Raw genomic sequence first — 23,767 nt, forward strand, 5'->3', positions numbered from 1 at the left:
ATGGAATTACCCCCAAAAGGAGTGTTACACATTGTTATAATCTTACAATAGGATTCATTGAAATAATACATACCTTGTACATGTATATTGTATATGGCTGTTTTGGGTTTATTTTATTTTCCAAGAATTAGAGGAATGCTAGTTGTCAAAAAAGATAGATATATATGTTTGAAAACAGATTACACTGCTCCAAACATATGGCACACATTAGAAAAAGACACACATGAAATTCCCCAAAACAAAATGGTTGAACAGTAGAAACAGGAAACTTCATAACACATTGTTTTTGTAATTCCTTAAAATGTCCTTCATAGTTAAACAGTTTATAATTATTATGTGTGCATTCTTATTTGCTACAGTTATGTCTGTTCCATGGAATAGGAATTTTCATTTCTAAACTGGATATAATAATGGAAAGGACTGTTTGGCCAGTCCAGTGTCACTCAGTTGGCAACCAATAGACAACTAGAGAAAAACTACTAGATTTTATATAATTATTAAAAAAGGTTTTGCATCTCTCCAAATCTCACAACTATGATTAGAAAAAGTTTCCCAATATTTGAATTAGGTATGCAATGTGATGTATTGATGTAAATGTAGACCAGGAATTTGCTAAAAAAAAACATGATTAAAGAAATATAACAACACTGGTTACATACATAAATAAACAACTCTAAAAGTAAATATTCACCTAGCAACAAATGACTAAATAATGCACTTGTTTTGCACCATAAATCATGCACTGCAAAGATTCTATACAATTCAGATTCTCTGTTGTAAAGTAAAATGTCCGATCACTGTCGATAAAGAAAAGCGCTAGAAGACAAAACATTGTGATGTAACTCAGAGGTGACAGGATGCAATGGCGGCAGACTTCAGTCTGGGTAACCACGCCTGGGGGTCGTCTCTGAAAGAGAAAAGTTTAAACTGGAATGAGAACTTTGTTAACACAGATTTAATTTACTACATGTGACCTGTCTTCCCAGTTTGTACACTGAGAGTTCATTTCAAAAATGCAGTATATCCATTTACACAATTTTGAGAAAATCTTTACAGCAACATGATGCAGTGTATATTAGATGAAAAAGCAGTTTAAAGATCCTGTTTAATGGGCATAGATAGCATTTTGACGTAAACTCTATTGTTGTATATTTGAAGATATATTTTTGTAAACATCTCCACTTTTAGAAGTGCAATCTCATAGGAATCAATTTACAATATTTTCAGAAAATAGTCTCAGTTTGCTATACTAGAAATAACCCAGCTCCATACCCTGTCACAACGCAATAATATAGATGTCAGAAAATAGTCTCAGTTTGCTATACTAGAAATAACAACCCAGCTCCATACCCTGTCACAACGCAATAATATAGATGTCAGAAAATAGTCTCAGTTTGCTATACTAGAAATAACAACCCAGCTCCATACCCTGTCACAACGCAATAATATAGATGTCAGAAAATAGTCTCAGTTTGCTATACTAGAAATAACAACCCAGCTCCATACCCTGTCACAACGCAATAATATAGATGTCAGAAAATAGTCTCAGTTTGCTATACTAGAAATAACAACCCAGCTCCATACCCTGTCACAACGCAATAATATAGATGTCAGAAAATAGTCTCAGTTTGCTATACTAGAAATAACAACCCAGCTCCATACCCTGTCACAACGCAATAATATAGATGTCAGAAAATAGTCTCAGTTTGCTATACTAGAAATAACAACCCAGCTCCATACTCTGTCAGAAAATAGTCTCAGTTTGCTATACTAGAAATAACAACCCAGCTCCATACCCTGTCACAACGCAATAATATAGATAGATGTCAGAAAATAGTCTCAGTTTGCTATACTAGAAATAACAACCCAGCTCCATACCCTGTCACAACGCAATAATATAGATGTCAGAAAATAGTCTCAGTTTGCTATACTAGAAATAACAACCCAGCTCCATACCCTGTCACAACGCAATAATATAGATGTCAGAAAATAGTCTCAGTTTGCTATACTAGAAATAACAACCCAGCTCCATACCCTGTCACAACGCAATAATATAGATGTCAGAAAATAGTCTCAGTTTGCTATACTAGAAATAACAACCCAGCTCCATACCCTGTCACAACGCAATAATATAGATGTCAGAAAATAGTCTCAGTTTGCTATACTAGAAATAACAACCCAGCTCCATACCCTGTCACAACGCAATAATATAGATGTCAGAAAATAGTCTCAGTTTGCTATACTAGAAATAACAACCCAGCTCCATACCCTGTCACAACGCAATAATATAGATGTCAGAAAATAGTCTCAGTTTGCTATACTAGAAATAACAACCCAGCTCCATACCCTGTCACAACGCAATAATATAGATGTCAGAAAATAGTCTCAGTTTGCTATACTAGAAATAACAACCCAGCTCCATACCCTGTCACAACGCAATAATATAGATGTCAGAAAATAGTCTCAGTTTGCTATACTAGAAATAACAACCCAGCTCCATACCCTGTCACAACGCAATAATATAGATGTCAGAAAATAGTCTCAGTTTGCTATACTAGAAATAACAACCCAGCTCCATACCCTGTCACAACGCAATAATATAGATGTCAGAAAATAGTCTCAGTTTGCTATACTAGAAATAACAACCCAGCTCCATACCCTGTCACAACGCAATAATATAGATGTCAGAAAATAGTCTCAGTTTGCTATACTAGAAATAACAACCCAGCTCCATACCCTGTCACAACGCAATAATATAGATGTCAGAAAATAGTCTCAGTTTGCTATACTAGAAATAACAACCCAGCTCCATACCCTGTCACAACGCAATAATATAGATGTCAGAAAATAGTCTCAGTTTGCTATACTAGAAATAACAACCCAGCTCCATACCCTGTCACAACGCAATAATATAGATGTCAGAAAATAGTCTCAGTTTGCTATACTAGAAATAACAACCCAGCTCCATACCCTGTCACAACGCAATAATATAGATGTCAGAAAATAGTCTCAGTTTGCTATACTAGAAATAACAACCCAGCTCCATACCCTGTCACAACGCAATAATATAGATGTCAGAAAATAGTCTCAGTTTGCTATACTAGAAATAACAACCCAGCTCCATACCCTGTCACAACGCAATAATATAGATGTCAGAAAATAGTCTCAGTTTGCTATACTAGAAATAACAACCCAGCTCCATACCCTGTCACAACGCAATAATATAGATGTCAGAAAATAGTCTCAGTTTGCTATACTAGAAATAACAACCCAGCTCCATACCCTGTCACAACGCAATAATATAGATGTCAGAAAATAGTCTCAGTTTGCTATACTAGAAATAACAACCCAGCTCCATACCCTGTCACAACGCAATAATATAGATGTCAGAAAATAGTCTCAGTTTGCTATACTAGAAATAACAACCCAGCTCCATACCCTGTCACAACGCAATAATATAGATGTCAGAAAATAGTCTCAGTTTGCTATACTAGAAATAACAACCCAGCTCCATACCCTGTCACAACGCAATAATATAGATGTCAGAAAATAGTCTCAGTTTGCTATACTAGAAATAACAACCCAGCTCCATACCCTGTCACAACGCAATAATATAGATGTCAGAAAATAGTCTCAGTTTGCTATACTAGAAATAACAACCCAGCTCCATACCCTGTCACAACGCAATAATATAGATGTCAGAAAATAGTCTCAGTTTGCTATACTAGAAATAACAACCCAGCTCCATACCCTGTCACAACGCAATAATATAGATGTCAGAAAATAGTCTCAGTTTGCTATACTAGAAATAACAACCCAGCTCCATACCCTGTCACAACGCAATAATATAGATGTCAGAAAATAGTCTCAGTTTGCTATACTAGAAATAACAACCCAGCTCCATACCCTGTCACAACGCAATAATATAGATGTCAGAAAATAGTCTCAGTTTGCTATACTAGAAATAACAACCCAGCTCCATACCCTGTCACAACGCAATAATATAGATGTCAGAAAATAGTCTCAGTTTGCTATACTAGAAATAACAACCCAGCTCCATACCCTGTCACAACGCAATAATATAGATGTCAGAAAATAGTCTCAGTTTGCTATACTAGAAATAACAACCCAGCTCCATACCCTGTCACAACGCAATAATATAGATGTCAGAAAATAGTCTCAGTTTGCTATACTAGAAATAACAACCCAGCTCCATACCCTGTCACAACGCAATAATATAGATGTCAGAAAATAGTCTCAGTTTGCTATACTAGAAATAACAACCCAGCTCCATACCCTGTCACAACGCAATAATATAGATGTCAGAAAATAGTCTCAGTTTGCTATACTAGAAATAACAACCCAGCTCCATACCCTGTCACAACGCAATAATATAGATGTCAGAAAATAGTCTCAGTTTGCTATACTAGAAATAACAACCCAGCTCCATACCCTGTCACAACGCAATAATATAGATGTCAGAAAATAGTCTCAGTTTGCTATACTAGAAATAACAACCCAGCTCCATACCCTGTCACAACGCAATAATATAGATGTCAGAAAATAGTCTCAGTTTGCTATACTAGAAATAACAACCCAGCTCCATACCCTGTCACAACGCAATAATATAGATGTCAGAAAATAGTCTCAGTTTGCTATACTAGAAATAACAACCCAGCTCCATACCCTGTCACAACGCAATAATATAGATGTCAGAAAATAGTCTCAGTTTGCTATACTAGAAATAACAACCCAGCTCCATACCCTGTCACAACGCAATAATATAGATGTCAGAAAATAGTCTCAGTTTGCTATACTAGAAATAACAACCCAGCTCCATACCCTGTCACAACGCAATAATATAGATGTCAGAAAATAGTCTCAGTTTGCTATACTAGAAATAACAACCCAGCTCCATACCCTGTCACAACGCAATAATATAGATGTCAGAAAATAGTCTCAGTTTGCTATACTAGAAATAACAACCCAGCTCCATACCCTGTCACAACGCAATAATATAGATGTCAGAAAATAGTCTCAGTTTGCTATACTAGAAATAACAACCCAGCTCCATACCCTGTCACAACGCAATAATATAGATGTCAGAAAATAGTCTCAGTTTGCTATACTAGAAATAACAACCCAGCTCCATACCCTGTCACAACGCAATAATATAGATGTCAGAAAATAGTCTCAGTTTGCTATACTAGAAATAACAACCCAGCTCCATACCCTGTCACAACGCAATAATATAGATGTCAGAAAATAGTCTCAGTTTGCTATACTAGAAATAACAACCCAGCTCCATACCCTGTCACAACGCAATAATATAGATGTCAGAAAATAGTCTCAGTTTGCTATACTAGAAATAACAACCCAGCTCCATACCCTGTCACAACGCAATAATATAGATGTCAGAAAATAGTCTCAGTTTGCTATACTAGAAATAACAACCCAGCTCCATACCCTGTCACAACGCAATAATATAGATGTCAGAAAATAGTCTCAGTTTGCTATACTAGAAATAACAACCCAGCTCCATACCCTGTCACAACGCAATAATATAGATGTCAGAAAATAGTCTCAGTTTGCTATACTAGAAATAACAACCCAGCTCCATACCCTGTCACAACGCAATAATATAGATGTCAGAAAATAGTCTCAGTTTGCTATACTAGAAATAACAACCCAGCTCCATACCCTGTCACAACGCAATAATATAGATGTCAGAAAATAGTCTCAGTTTGCTATACTAGAAATAACAACCCAGCTCCATACCCTGTCACAACGCAATAATATAGATGTCAGAAAATAGTCTCAGTTTGCTATACTAGAAATAACAACCCAGCTCCATACCCTGTCACAACGCAATAATATAGATGTCAGAAAATAGTCTCAGTTTGCTATACTAGAAATAACAACCCAGCTCCATACCCTGTCACAACGCAATAATATAGATGTCAGAAAATAGTCTCAGTTTGCTATACTAGAAATAACAACCCAGCTCCATACCCTGTCACAACGCAATAATATAGATGTCAGAAAATAGTCTCAGTTTGCTATACTAGAAATAACAACCCAGCTCCATACCCTGTCACAACGCAATAATATAGATGTCAGAAAATAGTCTCAGTTTGCTATACTAGAAATAACAACCCAGCTCCATACCCTGTCACAACGCAATAATATAGATGTCAGAAAATAGTCTCAGTTTGCTATACTAGAAATAACAACCCAGCTCCATACCCTGTCACAACGCAATAATATAGATGTCAGAAAATAGTCTCAGTTTGCTATACTAGAAATAACAACCCAGCTCCATACCCTGTCACAACGCAATAATATAGATGTCAGAAAATAGTCTCAGTTTGCTATACTAGAAATAACAACCCAGCTCCATACCCTGTCACAACGCAATAATATAGATGTCAGAAAATAGTCTCAGTTTGCTATACTAGAAATAACAACCCAGCTCCATACCCTGTCACAACGCAATAATATAGATGTCAGAAAATAGTCTCAGTTTGCTATACTAGAAATAACAACCCAGCTCCATACCCTGTCACAACGCAATAATATAGATGTCAGAAAATAGTCTCAGTTTGCTATACTAGAAATAACAACCCAGCTCCATACCCTGTCACAACGCAATAATATAGATGTCAGAAAATAGTCTCAGTTTGCTATACTAGAAATAACAACCCAGCTCCATACCCTGTCACAACGCAATAATATAGATGTCAGAAAATAGTCTCAGTTTGCTATACTAGAAATAACAACCCAGCTCCATACCCTGTCACAACGCAATAATATAGATGTCAGAAAATAGTCTCAGTTTGCTATACTAGAAATAACAACCCAGCTCCATACCCTGTCACAACGCAATAATATAGATGTCAGAAAATAGTCTCAGTTTGCTATACTAGAAATAACAACCCAGCTCCATACCCTGTCACAACGCAATAATATAGATGTCAGAAAATAGTCTCAGTTTGCTATACTAGAAATAACAACCCAGCTCCATACCCTGTCACAACGCAATAATATAGATGTCAGAAAATAGTCTCAGTTTGCTATACTAGAAATAACAACCCAGCTCCATACCCTGTCACAACGCAATAATATAGATGTCAGAAAATAGTCTCAGTTTGCTATACTAGAAATAACAACCCAGCTCCATACCCTGTCACAACGCAATAATATAGATGTCAGAAAATAGTCTCAGTTTGCTATACTAGAAATAACAACCCAGCTCCATACCCTGTCACAACGCAATAATATAGATGTCAGAAAATAGTCTCAGTTTGCTATACTAGAAATAACAACCCAGCTCCATACCCTGTCACAACGCAATAATATAGATGTCAGAAAATAGTCTCAGTTTGCTATACTAGAAATAACAACCCAGCTCCATACCCTGTCACAACGCAATAATATAGATGTCAGAAAATAGTCTCAGTTTGCTATACTAGAAATAACAACCCAGCTCCATACCCTGTCACAACGCAATAATATAGATGTCAGAAAATAGTCTCAGTTTGCTATACTAGAAATAACAACCAGTCTCAGTTTGCTATACTAGAAATAACAACCCAGCTCCATACCCTGTCACAACGCAATAATATAGATGTCAGAAAATAGTCTCAGTTTGCTATACTAGAAATAACAACCCAGCTCCATACCCTGTCACAACGCAATAATATAGATGTCAGAAAATAGTCTCAGTTTGCTATACTAGAAATAACAACCCAGCTCCATACCCTGTCACAACGCAATAATATAGATGTCAGAAAATAGTCTCAGTTTGCTATACTAGAAATAACAACCCAGCTCCATACCCTGTCACAACGCAATAATATAGATGTCAGAAAATAGTCTCAGTTTGCTATACTAGAAATAACAACCCAGCTCCATACCCTGTCACAACGCAATAATATAGATGTCAGAAAATAGTCTCAGTTTGCTATACTAGAAATAACAACCCAGCTCCATACCCTGTCACAACGCAATAATATAGATGTCAGAAAATAGTCTCAGTTTGCTATACTAGAAATAACAACCCAGCTCCATACCCTGTCACAACGCAATAATATAGATGTCAGAAAATAGTCTCAGTTTGCTATACTAGAAATAACAACCCAGCTCCATACCCTGTCACAACGCAATAATATAGATGTCAGAAAATAGTCTCAGTTTGCTATACTAGAAATAACAACCCAGCTCCATACCCTGTCACAACGCAATAATATAGATGTCAGAAAATAGTCTCAGTTTGCTATACTAGAAATAACAACCCAGCTCCATACCCTGTCACAACGCAATAATATAGATGTCAGAAAATAGTCTCAGTTTGCTATACTAGAAATAACAACCCAGCTCCATACCCTGTCACAACGCAATAATATAGATGTCAGAAAATAGTCTCAGTTTGCTATACTAGAAATAACAACCCAGCTCCATACCCTGTCACACAACAATAATATAGATGTCAGAAAATAGTCTCAGTTTGCTATACTAGAAATAACAACCCAGCTCCATACCCTGTCACAACGCAATAATATAGATGTCAGAAAATAGTCTCAGTTTGCTATACTAGAAATAACAACCCAGCTCCATACCCTGTCACAACGCAATAATATAGATGTCAGAAAATAGTCTCAGTTTGCTATACTAGAAATAACAACCCAGCTCCATACCCTGTCACAACGCAATAATATAGATGTCAGAAAATAGTCTCAGTTTGCTATACTAGAAATAACAACCCAGCTCCATACCCTGTCACAACGCAATAATATAGATGTCAGAAAATAGTCTCAGTTTGCTATACTAGAAATAACAACCCAGCTCCATACCCTGTCACAACGCAATAATATAGATGTCAGAAAATAGTCTCAGTTTGCTATACTAGAAATAACAACCCAGCTCCATACCCTGTCACAACGCAATAATATAGATGTCAGAAAATAGTCTCAGTTTGCTATACTAGAAATAACAACCCAGCTCCATACCCTGTCACAACGCAATAATATAGATGTCAGAAAATAGTCTCAGTTTGCTATACTAGAAATAACAACCCAGCTCCATACCCTGTCACAACGCAATAATATAGATGTCAGAAAATAGTCTCAGTTTGCTATACTAGAAATAACAACCCAGCTCCATACCCTGTCACAACGCAATAATATAGATGTCAGAAAATAGTCTCAGTTTGCTATACTAGAAATAACAACCCAGCTCCATACCCTGTCACAACGCAATAATATAGATGTCAGAAAATAGTCTCAGTTTGCTATACTAGAAATAACAACCCAGCTCCATACCCTGTCACAACGCAATAATATAGATGTCAGAAAATAGTCTCAGTTTGCTATACTAGAAATAACAACCCAGCTCCATACCCTGTCACAACGCAATAATATAGATGTCAGAAAATAGTCTCAGTTTGCTATACTAGAAATAACAACCCAGCTCCATACCCTGTCACAACGCAATAATATAGATGTCAGAAAATAGTCTCAGTTTGCTATACTAGAAATAACAACCCAGCTCCATACCCTGTCACAACGCAATAATATAGATGTCAGAAAATAGTCTCAGTTTGCTATACTAGAAATAACAACCCAGCTCCATACCCTGTCACAACGCAATAATATAGATGTCAGAAAATAGTCTCAGTTTGCTATACTAGAAATAACAACCCAGCTCCATACCCTGTCACAACGCAATAATATAGATGTCAGAAAATAGTCTCAGTTTGCTATACTAGAAATAACAACCCAGCTCCATACCCTGTCACAACGCAATAATATAGATGTCAGAAAATAGTCTCAGTTTGCTATACTAGAAATAACAACCCAGCTCCATACCCTGTCACAACGCAATAATATAGATGTCAGAAAATAGTCTCAGTTTGCTATACTAGAAATAACAACCCAGCTCCATACCCTGTCACAACGCAATAATATAGATGTCAGAAAATAGTCTCAGTTTGCTATACTAGAAATAACAACCCAGCTCCATACCCTGTCACAACGCAATAATATAGATGTCAGAAAATAGTCTCAGTTTGCTATACTAGAAATAACAACCCAGCTCCATACCCTGTCACAACGCAATAATATAGATGTCAGAAAATAGTCTCAGTTTGCTATACTAGAAATAACAACCCAGCTCCATACCCTGTCACAACGCAATAATATAGATGTCAGAAAATAGTCTCAGTTTGCTATACTAGAAATAACAACCCAGCTCCATACCCTGTCACAACGCAATAATATAGATGTCAGAAAATAGTCTCAGTTTGCTATACTAGAAATAACAACCCAGCTCCATACCCTGTCACAACGCAATAATATAGATGTCAGAAAATAGTCTCAGTTTGCTATACTAGAAATAACAACCCAGCTCCATACCCTGTCACAACGCAATAATATAGATGTCAGAAAATAGTCTCAGTTTGCTATACTAGAAATAACAACCCAGCTCCATACCCTGTCACAACGCAATAATATAGATGTCAGAAAATAGTCTCAGTTTGCTATACTAGAAATAACAACCCAGCTCCATACCCTGTCACAACGCAATAATATAGATGTCAGAAAATAGTCTCAGTTTGCTATACTAGAAATAACAACCCAGCTCCATACCCTGTCACAACGCAATAATATAGATGTCAGAAAATAGTCTCAGTTTGCTATACTAGAAATAACAACCCAGCTCCATACCCTGTCACAACGCAATAATATAGATGTCAGAAAATAGTCTCAGTTTGCTATACTAGAAATAACAACCCAGCTCCATACCCTGTCACAACGCAATAATATAGATGTCAGAAAATAGTCTCAGTTTGCTATACTAGAAATAACAACCCAGCTCCATACCCTGTCACAACGCAATAATATAGATGTCAGAAAATAGTCTCAGTTTGCTATACTAGAAATAACAACCCAGCTCCATACCCTGTCACAACGCAATAATATAGATGTCAGAAAATAGTCTCAGTTTGCTATACTAGAAATAACAACCCAGCTCCATACCCTGTCACAACGCAATAATATAGATGTCAGAAAATAGTCTCAGTTTGCTATACTAGAAATAACAACCCAGCTCCATACCCTGTCACAACGCAATAATATAGATGTCAGAAAATAGTCTCAGTTTGCTATACTAGAAATAACAACCCAGCTCCATACCCTGTCACAACGCAATAATATAGATGTCAGAAAATAGTCTCAGTTTGCTATACTAGAAATAACAACCCAGCTCCATACCCTGTCACAACGCAATAATATAGATGTCAGAAAATAGTCTCAGTTTGCTATACTAGAAATAACAACCCAGCTCCATACCCTGTCACAACGCAATAATATAGATGTCAGAAAATAGTCTCAGTTTGCTATACTAGAAATAACAACCCAGCTCCATACCCTGTCACAACGCAATAATATAGATGTCAGAAAATAGTCTCAGTTTGCTATACTAGAAATAACAACCCAGCTCCATACCCTGTCACAACGCAATAATATAGATGTCAGAAAATAGTCTCAGTTTGCTATACTAGAAATAACAACCCAGCTCCATACCCTGTCACAACGCAATAATATAGATGTCAGAAAATAGTCTCAGTTTGCTATACTAGAAATAACAACCCAGCTCCATACCCTGTCACAACGCAATAATATAGATGTCAGAAAATAGTCTCAGTTTGCTATACTAGAAATAACAACCCAGCTCCATACCCTGTCACAACGCAATAATATAGATGTCAGAAAATAGTCTCAGTTTGCTATACTAGAAATAACAACCCAGCTCCATACCCTGTCACAACGCAATAATATAGATGTCAGAAAATAGTCTCAGTTTGCTATACTAGAAATAACAACCCAGCTCCATACCCTGTCACAACGCAATAATATAGATGTCAGAAAATAGTCTCAGTTTGCTATACTAGAAATAACAACCCAGCTCCATACCCTGTCACAACGCAATAATATAGATGTCAGAAAATAGTCTCAGTTTGCTATACTAGAAATAACAACCCAGCTCCATACCCTGTCACAACGCAATAATATAGATGTCAGAAAATAGTCTCAGTTTGCTATACTAGAAATAACAACCCAGCTCCATACCCTGTCACAACGCAATAATATAGATGTCAGAAAATAGTCTCAGTTTGCTATACTAGAAATAACAACCCAGCTCCATACCCTGTCACAACGCAATAATATAGATGTCAGAAAATAGTCTCAGTTTGCTATACTAGAAATAACAACCCAGCTCCATACCCTGTCACAACGCAATAATATAGATGTCAGAAAATAGTCTCAGTTTGCTATACTAGAAATAACAACCCAGCTCCATACCCTGTCACAACGCAATAATATAGATGTCAGAAAATAGTCTCAGTTTGCTATACTAGAAATAACAACCCAGCTCCATACCCTGTCACAACGCAATAATATAGATGTCAGAAAATAGTCTCAGTTTGCTATACTAGAAATAACAACCCAGCTCCATACCCTGTCACAACGCAATAATATAGATGTCAGAAAATAGTCTCAGTTTGCTATACTAGAAATAACAACCCAGCTCCATACCCTGTCACAACGCAATAATATAGATGTCAGAAAATAGTCTCAGTTTGCTATACTAGAAATAACAACCCAGCTCCATACCCTGTCACAACAATAATATAGATGTCAGAAAATAGTCTCAGTTTGCTATACTAGAAATAACAACCCAGCTCCATACCCTGTCACAACGCAATAATATAGATGTCAGAAAATAGTCTCAGTTTGCTATACTAGAAATAACAACCCAGCTCCATACCCTGTCACAACGCAATAATATAGATGTCAGAAAATAGTCTCAGTTTGCTATACTAGAAATAACAACCCAGCTCCATACCCTGTCACAACGCAATAATATAGATGTCAGAAAATAGTCTCAGTTTGCTATACTAGAAATAACAACCCAGCTCCATACCCTGTCACAACGCAATAATATAGATGTCAGAAAATAGTCTCAGTTTGCTATACTAGAAATAACAACCCAGCTCCATACCCTGTCACAACGCAATAATATAGATGTCAGAAAATAGTCTCAGTTTGCTATACTAGAAATAACAACCCAGCTCCATACCCTGTCACAACGCAATAATATAGATGTCAGAAAATAGTCTCAGTTTGCTATACTAGAAATAACAACCCAGCTCCATACCCTGTCACAACGCAATAATATAGATGTCAGAAAATAGTCTCAGTTTGCTATAATCTTGCTAAATGAATAGGCAATTATACACCAACATTCTTAAAACCTTCTTTTTAAAATTTAATTTGTTGATATGCAACATTTGACGGTCTTTATTAATTTGAAATCTTTTTAATAAAATAACTTCATGTTTCAGAACTATAAATTAATTATCTCTGTGCTGTCAATCATTACTGACCAATCACAAACCATGTCTCACCATGCTGGTTTGCCATCTGCCAGTGCTGTACATTGGAGGCTGTATTTTCATTCATAAAAAGAGGAAACTCAACAATGTCTCCAGCCGCAAACACACCTGCGACATTTGTCTTCAGACCCTGTTTAAAAAAACAAAAGGAATATATTCTGAAGACAGGAATATTAAATTAAATATCTTAAAAAACAATTTGATTTTAAACTTTATGTTGATGACATAGTTGTTAGTATTTGTTCCCAAATCAACTTTAAACAGTAACAAATTACATTTTCTATTATATTTTTTACTTTGTTGTCTGAAATACAACTATATTTTCTATGCCACATAAATTAATAATTATTTCTTAATTAATTATTTTATACAGATTATTACCTGTTTTATTTCAACATCAAGGTCAGACAATAATAATCTATAATTTGAATTATTTGATATTTCTTCAATTACCTTGTCCACTGTAACAAATCCTCGAGATGTCAGATTTATTCCTGAATTCTTTAAAAAGTCAGTTGATGGAACCACACCTGGAAACAGACATTCATAAGAATCTCGAGCATATATGTTGACATACCTCACCATGTTTACTAGTACAATGCCATCTAATTCACACCAGAATATATGAACAAGCATTATTACAATACAAATTAACTACAAACATAAATTAAATATTCATAAGTATTGTGTTTTTCTCAAACAGTAAAAGGTGTTAAAAGTTGTCAAGACTTTTGCCCTGGCCACATCTAAATTTAGCCAGTATTCGGAGAGTACTGTTAAAGCAATACATGCAATATGTCTCTTACCGGGCCACACATTTGTTTTCGTATTTCCTACATTCAAGGGTGATAACTCTGTGAATATTAACTTGATCTGTAACAGTACATGATAAAGCTATATATGAAATTTTATCTCAATATCTTCAGGCATCAAAAAAAAGAAGAAGTCTAATTAAGGGCCATAACTCAGAAAATGGGTAAATTGATAGAAGTTAAACTTGATCTGTAACAGAACATGATAAAGCTATACACAAAATTTCACCCCAGTATCTTCACACATTGCCAAAAAAAAGTCTGGAAAACTATTTTTTGTATCTCCTAAGTTCAAAGACCATAACTCTGTCAAAACTGGGAAAATCATGAAAGACAAACTTGATCTGTAACAGTATATGATACAGCTACACACACAATTACAGCATAATAGCTCAAGGCATTGTGAAAAAAAACCCATCCGGAAAACTATATTTGGGACAGATGGACAGACAGACAGATCGAAGGATGGAGATGAAACTTATAGTCCCCTCTGGTTGGACCGGTAGGGAACTAATAAAAATAATCGTTGACGATGAAATGAAAGAATAACAAACCAATTCCGAGCACGCAGATATCTGCCGGGAGTTTGGTTCCGTCTGCGAGAAGAACTTCCTTCACCTTCCCATTCTCGCCGACAAACTCCTTGATGCTGTTTTCAAAATAGAACTTCACTCCCTTCTCTTCGTGCAGCTTTTAAAAATGTTCACAATTTTACAGTGCATTCAAACAATGTATTGATAGCAAATATGCTGTACATAAAAATATAAGTATAATAAAAACATGTTTATAAATATAGCTGATAAATATATTGTATAAATAACAAAATTAAATGCAAATATAGTCAATATATCTTATAATCAGTTAGTTAAATTATTACAAATTATTGTAAAACAAAACACAAGGTAACACAATTAAAAATACATTTATCAAATTATTTGACAACTCAAATTCATTTATAAAATACATAATGAAAAACCTAAAATATGCCGGAAATCTAAATATGTTGCTAGTTTTTATTAATATTAATACTCCCAACATTCACCCAATAACTGCTGTTAACATAATCAGTAGTTGAAAAATTCCATGCCTCTCAAATATTGTTACAATGAATGGATATTCATCAAAATACCAGACCGCTAATACACTTTATAAAATATCTTGTAGTATATTTTCAAAGTGTATAGTTAAAAGAATGATAAAAATATACAAAAGGCCAATAAATAAAGGAACAAAACCAATTAAGTGATTATATTTACAGACAGGCATAATAATAGTAATCATAAATTAAAAACCAAAACCAATTAAGTGATTATATTTACAGACAGGCATAATAATAGTAATCATAAATTAAAAAACAAGGTAATATTTAACCTATATGTTATTAAATAATTGTAACAGAATTTGTAGAAATTTATATAAAATTATCTGTAGAAATCAACTATATATTACAATTGTTTGATGACACAGGCAATACACTTTGCTAGCAAATATATGTACTGTGCTAATTTATGGCTGTTACTAGCGATGACACACAAATACTACCTTCTTGTAAACCGCTCCGACCTGTTTACCAAGGATGACTTGCAGGGGCATGGAGCTGCGGCCAATCACAGTGATGCTGTTTGTTTTCCGACTTGCCATGAACGCTGCCACCTCTAGCCCTGAGTTTAAACATGGCACACTCAACACCAACAAACACAATCACGTCACCCTGAGTTTAAACATGGCACACTCAACACCAACAAACACAATCACGTCACCCTGAGTTTAAACATGGCACACTCAACACCAACAAACACAATCACGTCACCCTGTGTTTAAACATGGCACACTCAACACCAACAAACACAATCACATCACCCTGTGTTTAAACATGGCACACTCAACACCAACAAAGACAATCACGTCACCCTGAGTTTAAACATGGCACACTCAACACCAAGAAACACAATCACATCACCCTGAGTTTAAACATGGCACACTCAACACCAACAAACACAATCACGTCACCCTGAGTTTAAACATGGCACACTCAACACCAACAAACACAATCACGTCACCCTGAGTTTAAACATGGCACACTCAACACCAACAAACACAATCACATCACCCTCATGTGTTTAAACATGGCACACTCAACACCAACAAACACAATCACATCACCCTGAGTTTAAACATGGCACACTCAACACCAACATACACAATCATGTCACCATGAGTTTAAACATGGCACACTCAACACCAACATACACAATCATGTCACCATGAGTTTAAACATGGCACACTCAACACCAACAAACACAATCACGTCACCCTGAGTTTAAACATGGCACACTCAACACCAACATACACAATCATGTCACCATGAGTTCAAACATGGCACACTCAACACCAACAAACACAATCACATCACCATGAGTTTAAACATGGCACACTCAACACCAACAAACACAATCACATCACCATGAGTTTAAACATGACACACTCAACACCAAGAAACACAATCACATCACCATGAGTTTAAACATGACACACTCAACACCAACAAACACAATCACATCACCATGAGTTTAAACATGGCACACTCAAACACAATCACATCACCATGAGTTTAAAAACATGGCACACTCAACACCAAGAAACACAACACATCACCAATCATGGCACACTCAACACCAACAAACACAATCACATCACCATGAGTTTAAACATGGCACACTCAACACCAACAAACACAATCACATCACCATGAGTTTAAACATGGCACACTCAACACCAACAAACACAATCACATCACCATGAGTGTAAACATGGCACACTCAACACCAAGAAACACAATCACATCACCATGAGTTTAAACATGACACACTCAACACCAAGAAACACAATCACATCACCATGAGTTTAAACATGGCACACTCAACACCAAGAAACACAATCACATCACCATGAGTTTAAACATGGCACTCAACACCAAGAAACACAATCATCACCATGAGTTTAAACATGGGAAACACAATCACATCACCACGTTTAAACATGGCACACCACCAACAAACACAATCACATCACCATGAGTTTAAACATGGCACACTCAACACCAACAAACACAATCACATCACCATGCGTTTAAACATGGCACACTCAACACCAACAAACACAATGACATCACCATGAGTTTAAACATGGCACACTCACATCACCATGAGTTTAAACATGGCACACTCAACACCAACAAACACAATCACATCACCATGAGTTTAAACATGGCACACTCAACACCAACAAACACAATCACATCACCATGAGTTTAAACATGACACACTCAACACCAACAAACACAATCACATCACCATGAGTTTAAACATGGCACACTCAACACCAACAAACACAATCACATCACCATGAGTTTAAACATGGCACACTCAACACCAAGAAACACAATCACATCACCATGAGTTTAAACATGGCACACTCAACACCAACAAACACAATCACATCACCATGCGTTTAAACATGGCACACTCAACACCAACAAACACAATCACATCACCATGAGTTTAAACATGGCACACTCAACACCAAGAAACACAATCACATCACCATGCGTTTAAACATGGCACACTCAACACCAAGAAACACAATCACATCACCATGCATTTAAACATAGCACACTCAACACCAACAAACATCACAGACAGACGAAAACCTGCTCTTACTGCACATATGACTGAGCAAATGATGGATCTACAGACTGTGAATGTTTTAATGATCTGCAGATTGTAATAGCTTTAATGATCTCTGACAATATTAATGATCTACAGACCGATAGCCTTAATGATGTGTGATAGTTTTAATGATCTGTGATAGTTTTAATGATTTACAGTAACAAATTGTGATAGCTTTACAGATCTGTGATAGTTTTAGCTATCTACAGATTATGAGAATGTCAACGATCTATAGATTGTGATAGTTTAAACAATATCTAGATTGTGATACTTTCAACAATCTACAAATTGTAATACTTTCAACTACTTATAGATTGTAATAGTTTTAATGATCTATAAATTGTAGTAGCCTGAAGTTAATGATCTATGATAGTTTTAGTGATCTGTATTACTACAATTTAAATATTCTTTCTTATTCATCTCGTAAATATTCTACAGCCTGATTATCAGTTGATTATGATACTTCTCATTTGTAAACTGTAAATGCTGTTTTAACACATACATCGGTATTTGTTAATGATTGAAGGATTTTAAAGACAGTAATATATAATTGCTTTTATGACAGTTTTAATAATTTTTTGAATATGATTGCTTTAATAATCTGTAAATTAAGATAGCTTTGATAATTTTTTCAGACCAGTAATCCGAAGAATGTGATTACTATAGCCTTTAAAATTTATGATTTGCAGATTGTGATAACTTCAGTAATGTGAAGACACTACTAGACTGTGATACTGTGTTCACTAGACTGGCATAGTGTTCACTAAGTAGTGATACAGTGTTCACTAGGCTGTGATAGTGTTCACTAGGCTGTGATACAGTGTTCACTAGGCTGTGATACTGTGTTCACTAGGCTGTGTTACAGTGTTCACTAGGCTTTTACAGTGTTCACTATACTGATAGTGTTCACTAGACATGATACTGTGTTCACTAAACTGTGATCATGTTCACTAAACTGTGATACAGTGTTCACTAGGTTGTAATTCACTAGGCTGTGATACAGTGTTTACTAGGCTGTGGTACTGTGTTCACTAGGCGGTGATACTGTGTTCACTAGGCTGTGTTACAGTGTTCACTAAACTGTGATACAGTGTTCACTAAACTGTGATACAGTGTTCACTATACTGACAGTGTTCACTAGACATGATACTGTGTTCACTAAAATGTCATACAGTGTTTACTAAACTGTGATACAGTGTTCACTAGTCCAATAGTGTTCACTAGGCTGTGATACAGTATTCACTAGACTTATACAGCGTTTACTAGGCTGTGATACAGTGTTCACTAAACTGATAGTGTTCATTAGACTGTGACAGTGTTCATTAGACCATGATACAGTGTTCATTAGACTGTGATACAGTGTTCACTAGACTGTAATATAGTGTTCACTAGACAGCGATACAGTATTCACTAGACTGTAATGGTTTTCACTAGACTGTGATACAGTGTTCACTAGACTGCGATACAGTGTTCACTAGACTGTAATAGTTTTCACTAGACTGTGATACAGTGTTCACTAGACTGCGATACAGTGTTCACTAGACTGTAATAGTGTTCACTAGACTGTGATACAGTGTTCACTAGACTGTAATACAGTGTTCACTAGACTGCGATATAGTGTTCACTAGACTGCGATACAGTGTTCACTAGACTGTCATAGTTGCAGTGTTCTCCAGAAGTTTTAAAGACACGTAAGCCAGATTTTCACTATTAATCCAGACACCAAAAGTAGAAGCTATGCACAATACAATGTTCTCGCTGAAGGAAAATTAAAGCACAACCCCCCTCCCCTGCCCTTAAAAAAAAAAACCCAGAAAAGAAAAAAAAAAGAAAAGAAAAGAAAAAGAAAAAGGGGGAAAAACCTACCCCTTATTTTGCCCCTCAGTATCTGGTACAAAACATTGGTACAATGTACAAGCTAACACATCTGTACCCTTAGTTAAACCAGAGATATTGTCAGTCTGGCATTAATTTTGCTTAATCAATCAAAATTTTAATATTATTATTTTAATAAAGATTTCAGAATATCTGAAAAATAATAAAGATTTTTTTAAAGTGATTCCTTATGTGGGATAACATTTTTCTGTTCCTTTTATTTTCATCTTCTTCGAATGAATCGATCTCACTGATATGATCAGCTAATAAAAGTTGTTTCATTTTTGTAAAGGCAGTGTATGTATTATTTGACAACAAAGAGAAAAGATTTTAGTGATGAACACTACCATGTTTTTATAAGTGTTAATATCCCTAAGAAAATGTAAAATTTCTAACACACATGTGTTTTATTTGGAATTGCTGAATAAACAATGACAGTAAGTAAAAAAACAATCATCAGTTACGAATACCGGCCTCAGTGGCGCAGTGGTTAAGCCATCAGACTACAGGCCAGTAGGTACAGGGTTCGCAGCCTAGTACCAGCTCCAACCCAGAGCAAGTTCTTAAGGGCTCAATGGATAGGTGTAAGGCCACTACACCCTCATCTCTCTTACTAACCACTAACCAACTAGTAACTAACCCACTGTCCTAAACAGACAGCCCAAATAGCTGATGTGTGTGCCCAGGACAGCATGCTTGAACCTTAATTAGAACGAAAATAAGCTGAAATGAAGTTACGATTAATTAAATCTGCAATTGAGGACAAATTATCAGACGAGAGTCAGTGGACACAAAAGACAAACTGACCATGTGACAAACTTGGATCAAAATAAGGTTTTTTTTTCGATCGAAAATTGCCAAAATGGTAAAAATAAAATATAACTTTTATTATGTGTATTATACATACTGGAATTGGACACAATAAAGGCTGTTAAAAATACTGTTAAATTATGGTAACTGCTGTAAGCTACTGAAGTTTTTCATCAATTGCGTTTCCATACACATTGGAGCTTGTTGTCTTTGATGTCCAATGTGCAGACTGATCATTTTTTTAAGTGTGAAAAAAGTGCATTTTAAAATAGCGGAGCTGGGTGCTGTAAAACATAGTAGCTCGGATGACAGAAAATAAAGAGGGGTGCCAAAACACGAAAGCGGGATGTCAAAATGGAGCAGCGAGAACACTGTTGAATGATAATAAAGTAATAATAAATACATTTGCCACCACAAAGCAACTACAAGCAATATTCTAATTCAATTTGTGTATGCAATATAAAATTATACCAGAAACAATTTTGTACCAAGTAGATGTATTTATAAGTGTGCATTATATTTAATATGAACAATTAATGGATGATTAATACCAGTTTTAAAAAAGAATTAATGATGTATGCCTTTTAAACCAATTATTATGTTACAAAATTTTAGTCACTGTAAATTTGTTGAATTAGAATGAGGATAACTATGTTGTATTTAAGCATAAACCTCAATTAGCAATATAGTAACACCAGCATTACAACAGAGTTATTCAATAAATACAAATGAGTAAACATACATGAAGAAGAAGAATCAAATGGTGAAGCAAAATGGAAACAACTCTATTGTCAGTCACCAAACAAGAATTAAGTGTTTTAATTGATAATAATTGATTGTGGGTTGAGTTGTTTTGGGGGTTTTGTTGACAACTGAAGCCAGGGTGGAAACAAATGTTGAAGTCACCTTTTGAAGGGCAGAGCCCACTTCCTGCCCCAGAACCAGCTGGAAGGAGACTTTGATAAGGTCAACGACCGACACACTTAGAGCTTTGTTAGCCAAAAACGCTGCCACTTCCATCCCTGAGAAAAACAGTGTACAACACTAAAACTGCAGCCATTGCAATTCACAAAATGGCCTCAGCACAAAGAAAATGGCCTCAGCACAAACAAATGCTGAAGCTGAAGTAGTTTGTTTCAGCTAAAATACATACAGTATACTATTATCTTATCACAATAATATGCACCCGCTAAAAAACCACCCCAGCATTATGAGAGTACAGCTGAAACAATATATGTCTCCTAATGAACCAAATCATTTTAGCTCAATGTCTCAAGACCTTCTAAAAAAAGGTTTTTACACCACCTAACTTCAAGGGCCATAACTCTGTAAAAATGGTAATTTGCAATGAAAGTCAAACTTGATCTGTAACAGTACATTATAAAGCTATACAATATTTCAGGTCAATATCTCAAGGCCTTCTAAAAAACAACATCTGAAAAACTATATGTGGGACAATCGGACAGACAGACAGAAGAACGGAGATGAAACCTATAGTCTCCTCTGATTGGACTGGTAGGAGAATAAAAAGAACAGAAGAAAAAAAGATGCTGTAAATTAATTTTACTTCAGTTTTAACATTAGCATTGCTGAATGCTGAAGCAAATTGCAAGGGCTGAGACTGAAAGAATGTAAATAGTTAAAGATCAAATATCACAGAACAGGAGAATATTATGCCAGTTTGGCTAAAGTGACAGTAGAGTAGTGGTAGAAAGTAGTGACGAGCATTCGGTGCACTGTACTACGAGCACATGTTGTAAATCAAAGCAAAGGAAAGAGATGTTTGTTTACTGACAAATTTAAAACTATGGCTATAGGATTATTTTGACATTTGGTGAAAAGAATGAGAAAGAAAACACAGGCTAAACCTACAAAAGAGCCACTTTTTAACTCAATGCGTGCTTTACTACTGGGCTACATCCCACCCAGAAATAGCAGCAAGTGAGTAACGTCCAGTTTCCCAAACAAACGATGGTACAGTAATCAGCAGACATTTTCTATTAAAACAAACTAAACTTACAATTTTATAATTAAATTCAAAAATTATAACATGTTCTTAACACTCCGAACCTTCCCAATTGCAAAATTGCCAAAATTCATGACTCAGTCAATAAAGAGTTTTTGTGCTAAGGTGAGATTTAAAAAAAAAAATGGTTTTAGTCATTATAGAATACTTTGGTTAATATTAAATTGACTAATAAATTAAAGTTAAAGTTTGTTTTGCTTAACGACACCACTAGAGCACATTGATTATTAATCATTGGCTATTGGATGTCAAACATTTGGTCATTTTTACATTAGTTTTAGAGAGGAAACCTGCAACATTTTTTTATTAATAGCAAGGGATCTTTTATATGCACCATCCCACAGACAGGATAGCACATACAATAGCATTTGATTTATCAGTCATGGTGCACTGGCTGGAACAAGAAATAGCCCAATGAGCCCACCGACAGGATAGCACATACAACAGCATTTGATTTACCAGTCATGGTACACTGGCTGGAACAAGAAATAGCCCAATGAGCCCACAGACAGGATAGCACATACAACAGCATTTGATTTATCAGTCATGGTGCACTGGCTGGAACAAGAAATAGCCCAATGAGCCCACAGACAGGATAGCACATACAACAGCATTTGATTTACCAGTCGTGGTGCACTGGCTGGAACAAGAAAAAGCCCAATGAGCCCACAGACAGGATAGCACATACAACAGCATTTGATTTACCAGTCGTGGTGCACTGGCTGGAACAAGAAATAGCCCAATGGGCCCACAGACAGGATAGCACATACAACAGCATTTGATTTATCAGTTGTGGTGCACTGGCTGGAACAAGAAATAGCCCAATGAGCCCACAGACAGGATAGCACATACAACAGCATTTGATTTACCAGTCATGGTGCACTGGCTGGAACAAGAAATAGCCCAATGAGCCCACAGACAGGATAGCACATACAACAGCATTTGATTTATCAGTTGTGGTGCACTGGCTGGAACAAGAAATAGCCCAATGAGCCCACAGACAGGATAGCACATACAACAGCATTTGATTTACCAGTCATGGTGCACTGGCTGGAACAAG

At 36.1% G+C, this 23,767-nt stretch overlaps 1 protein-coding gene across 1 annotated transcript in view; it reads right to left on the bottom strand.

Moving 5' to 3' along the window:
* Positions 1-13,439: 13,439 nt before the first annotated feature.
* Positions 13,440-23,767, bottom strand: part of LOC121368943 (apoptosis-inducing factor 3-like) — a 55,728-nt gene continuing 45,400 nt past the window's right edge. The window contains exons 11-14 of the mRNA XM_041493707.1: positions 15,811-15,929; positions 14,823-14,958; positions 13,910-13,986; positions 13,440-13,586 (exon numbers count right to left, since the gene is read on the bottom strand). Coding sequence (XP_041349641.1) covers positions 13,440-13,586; positions 13,910-13,986; positions 14,823-14,958; positions 15,811-15,929 — 479 coding nt within the window. The remainder of the gene's footprint in view (positions 13,587-13,909; positions 13,987-14,822; positions 14,959-15,810; positions 15,930-23,767) is intronic.

The sequence above is a fragment of the Gigantopelta aegis genome, chromosome 3 (assembly GCF_016097555.1).
Source record: "Gigantopelta aegis isolate Gae_Host chromosome 3, Gae_host_genome, whole genome shotgun sequence".
Taxonomy (NCBI): Eukaryota; Metazoa; Mollusca; class Gastropoda; order Neomphalida; family Peltospiridae; genus Gigantopelta; species Gigantopelta aegis.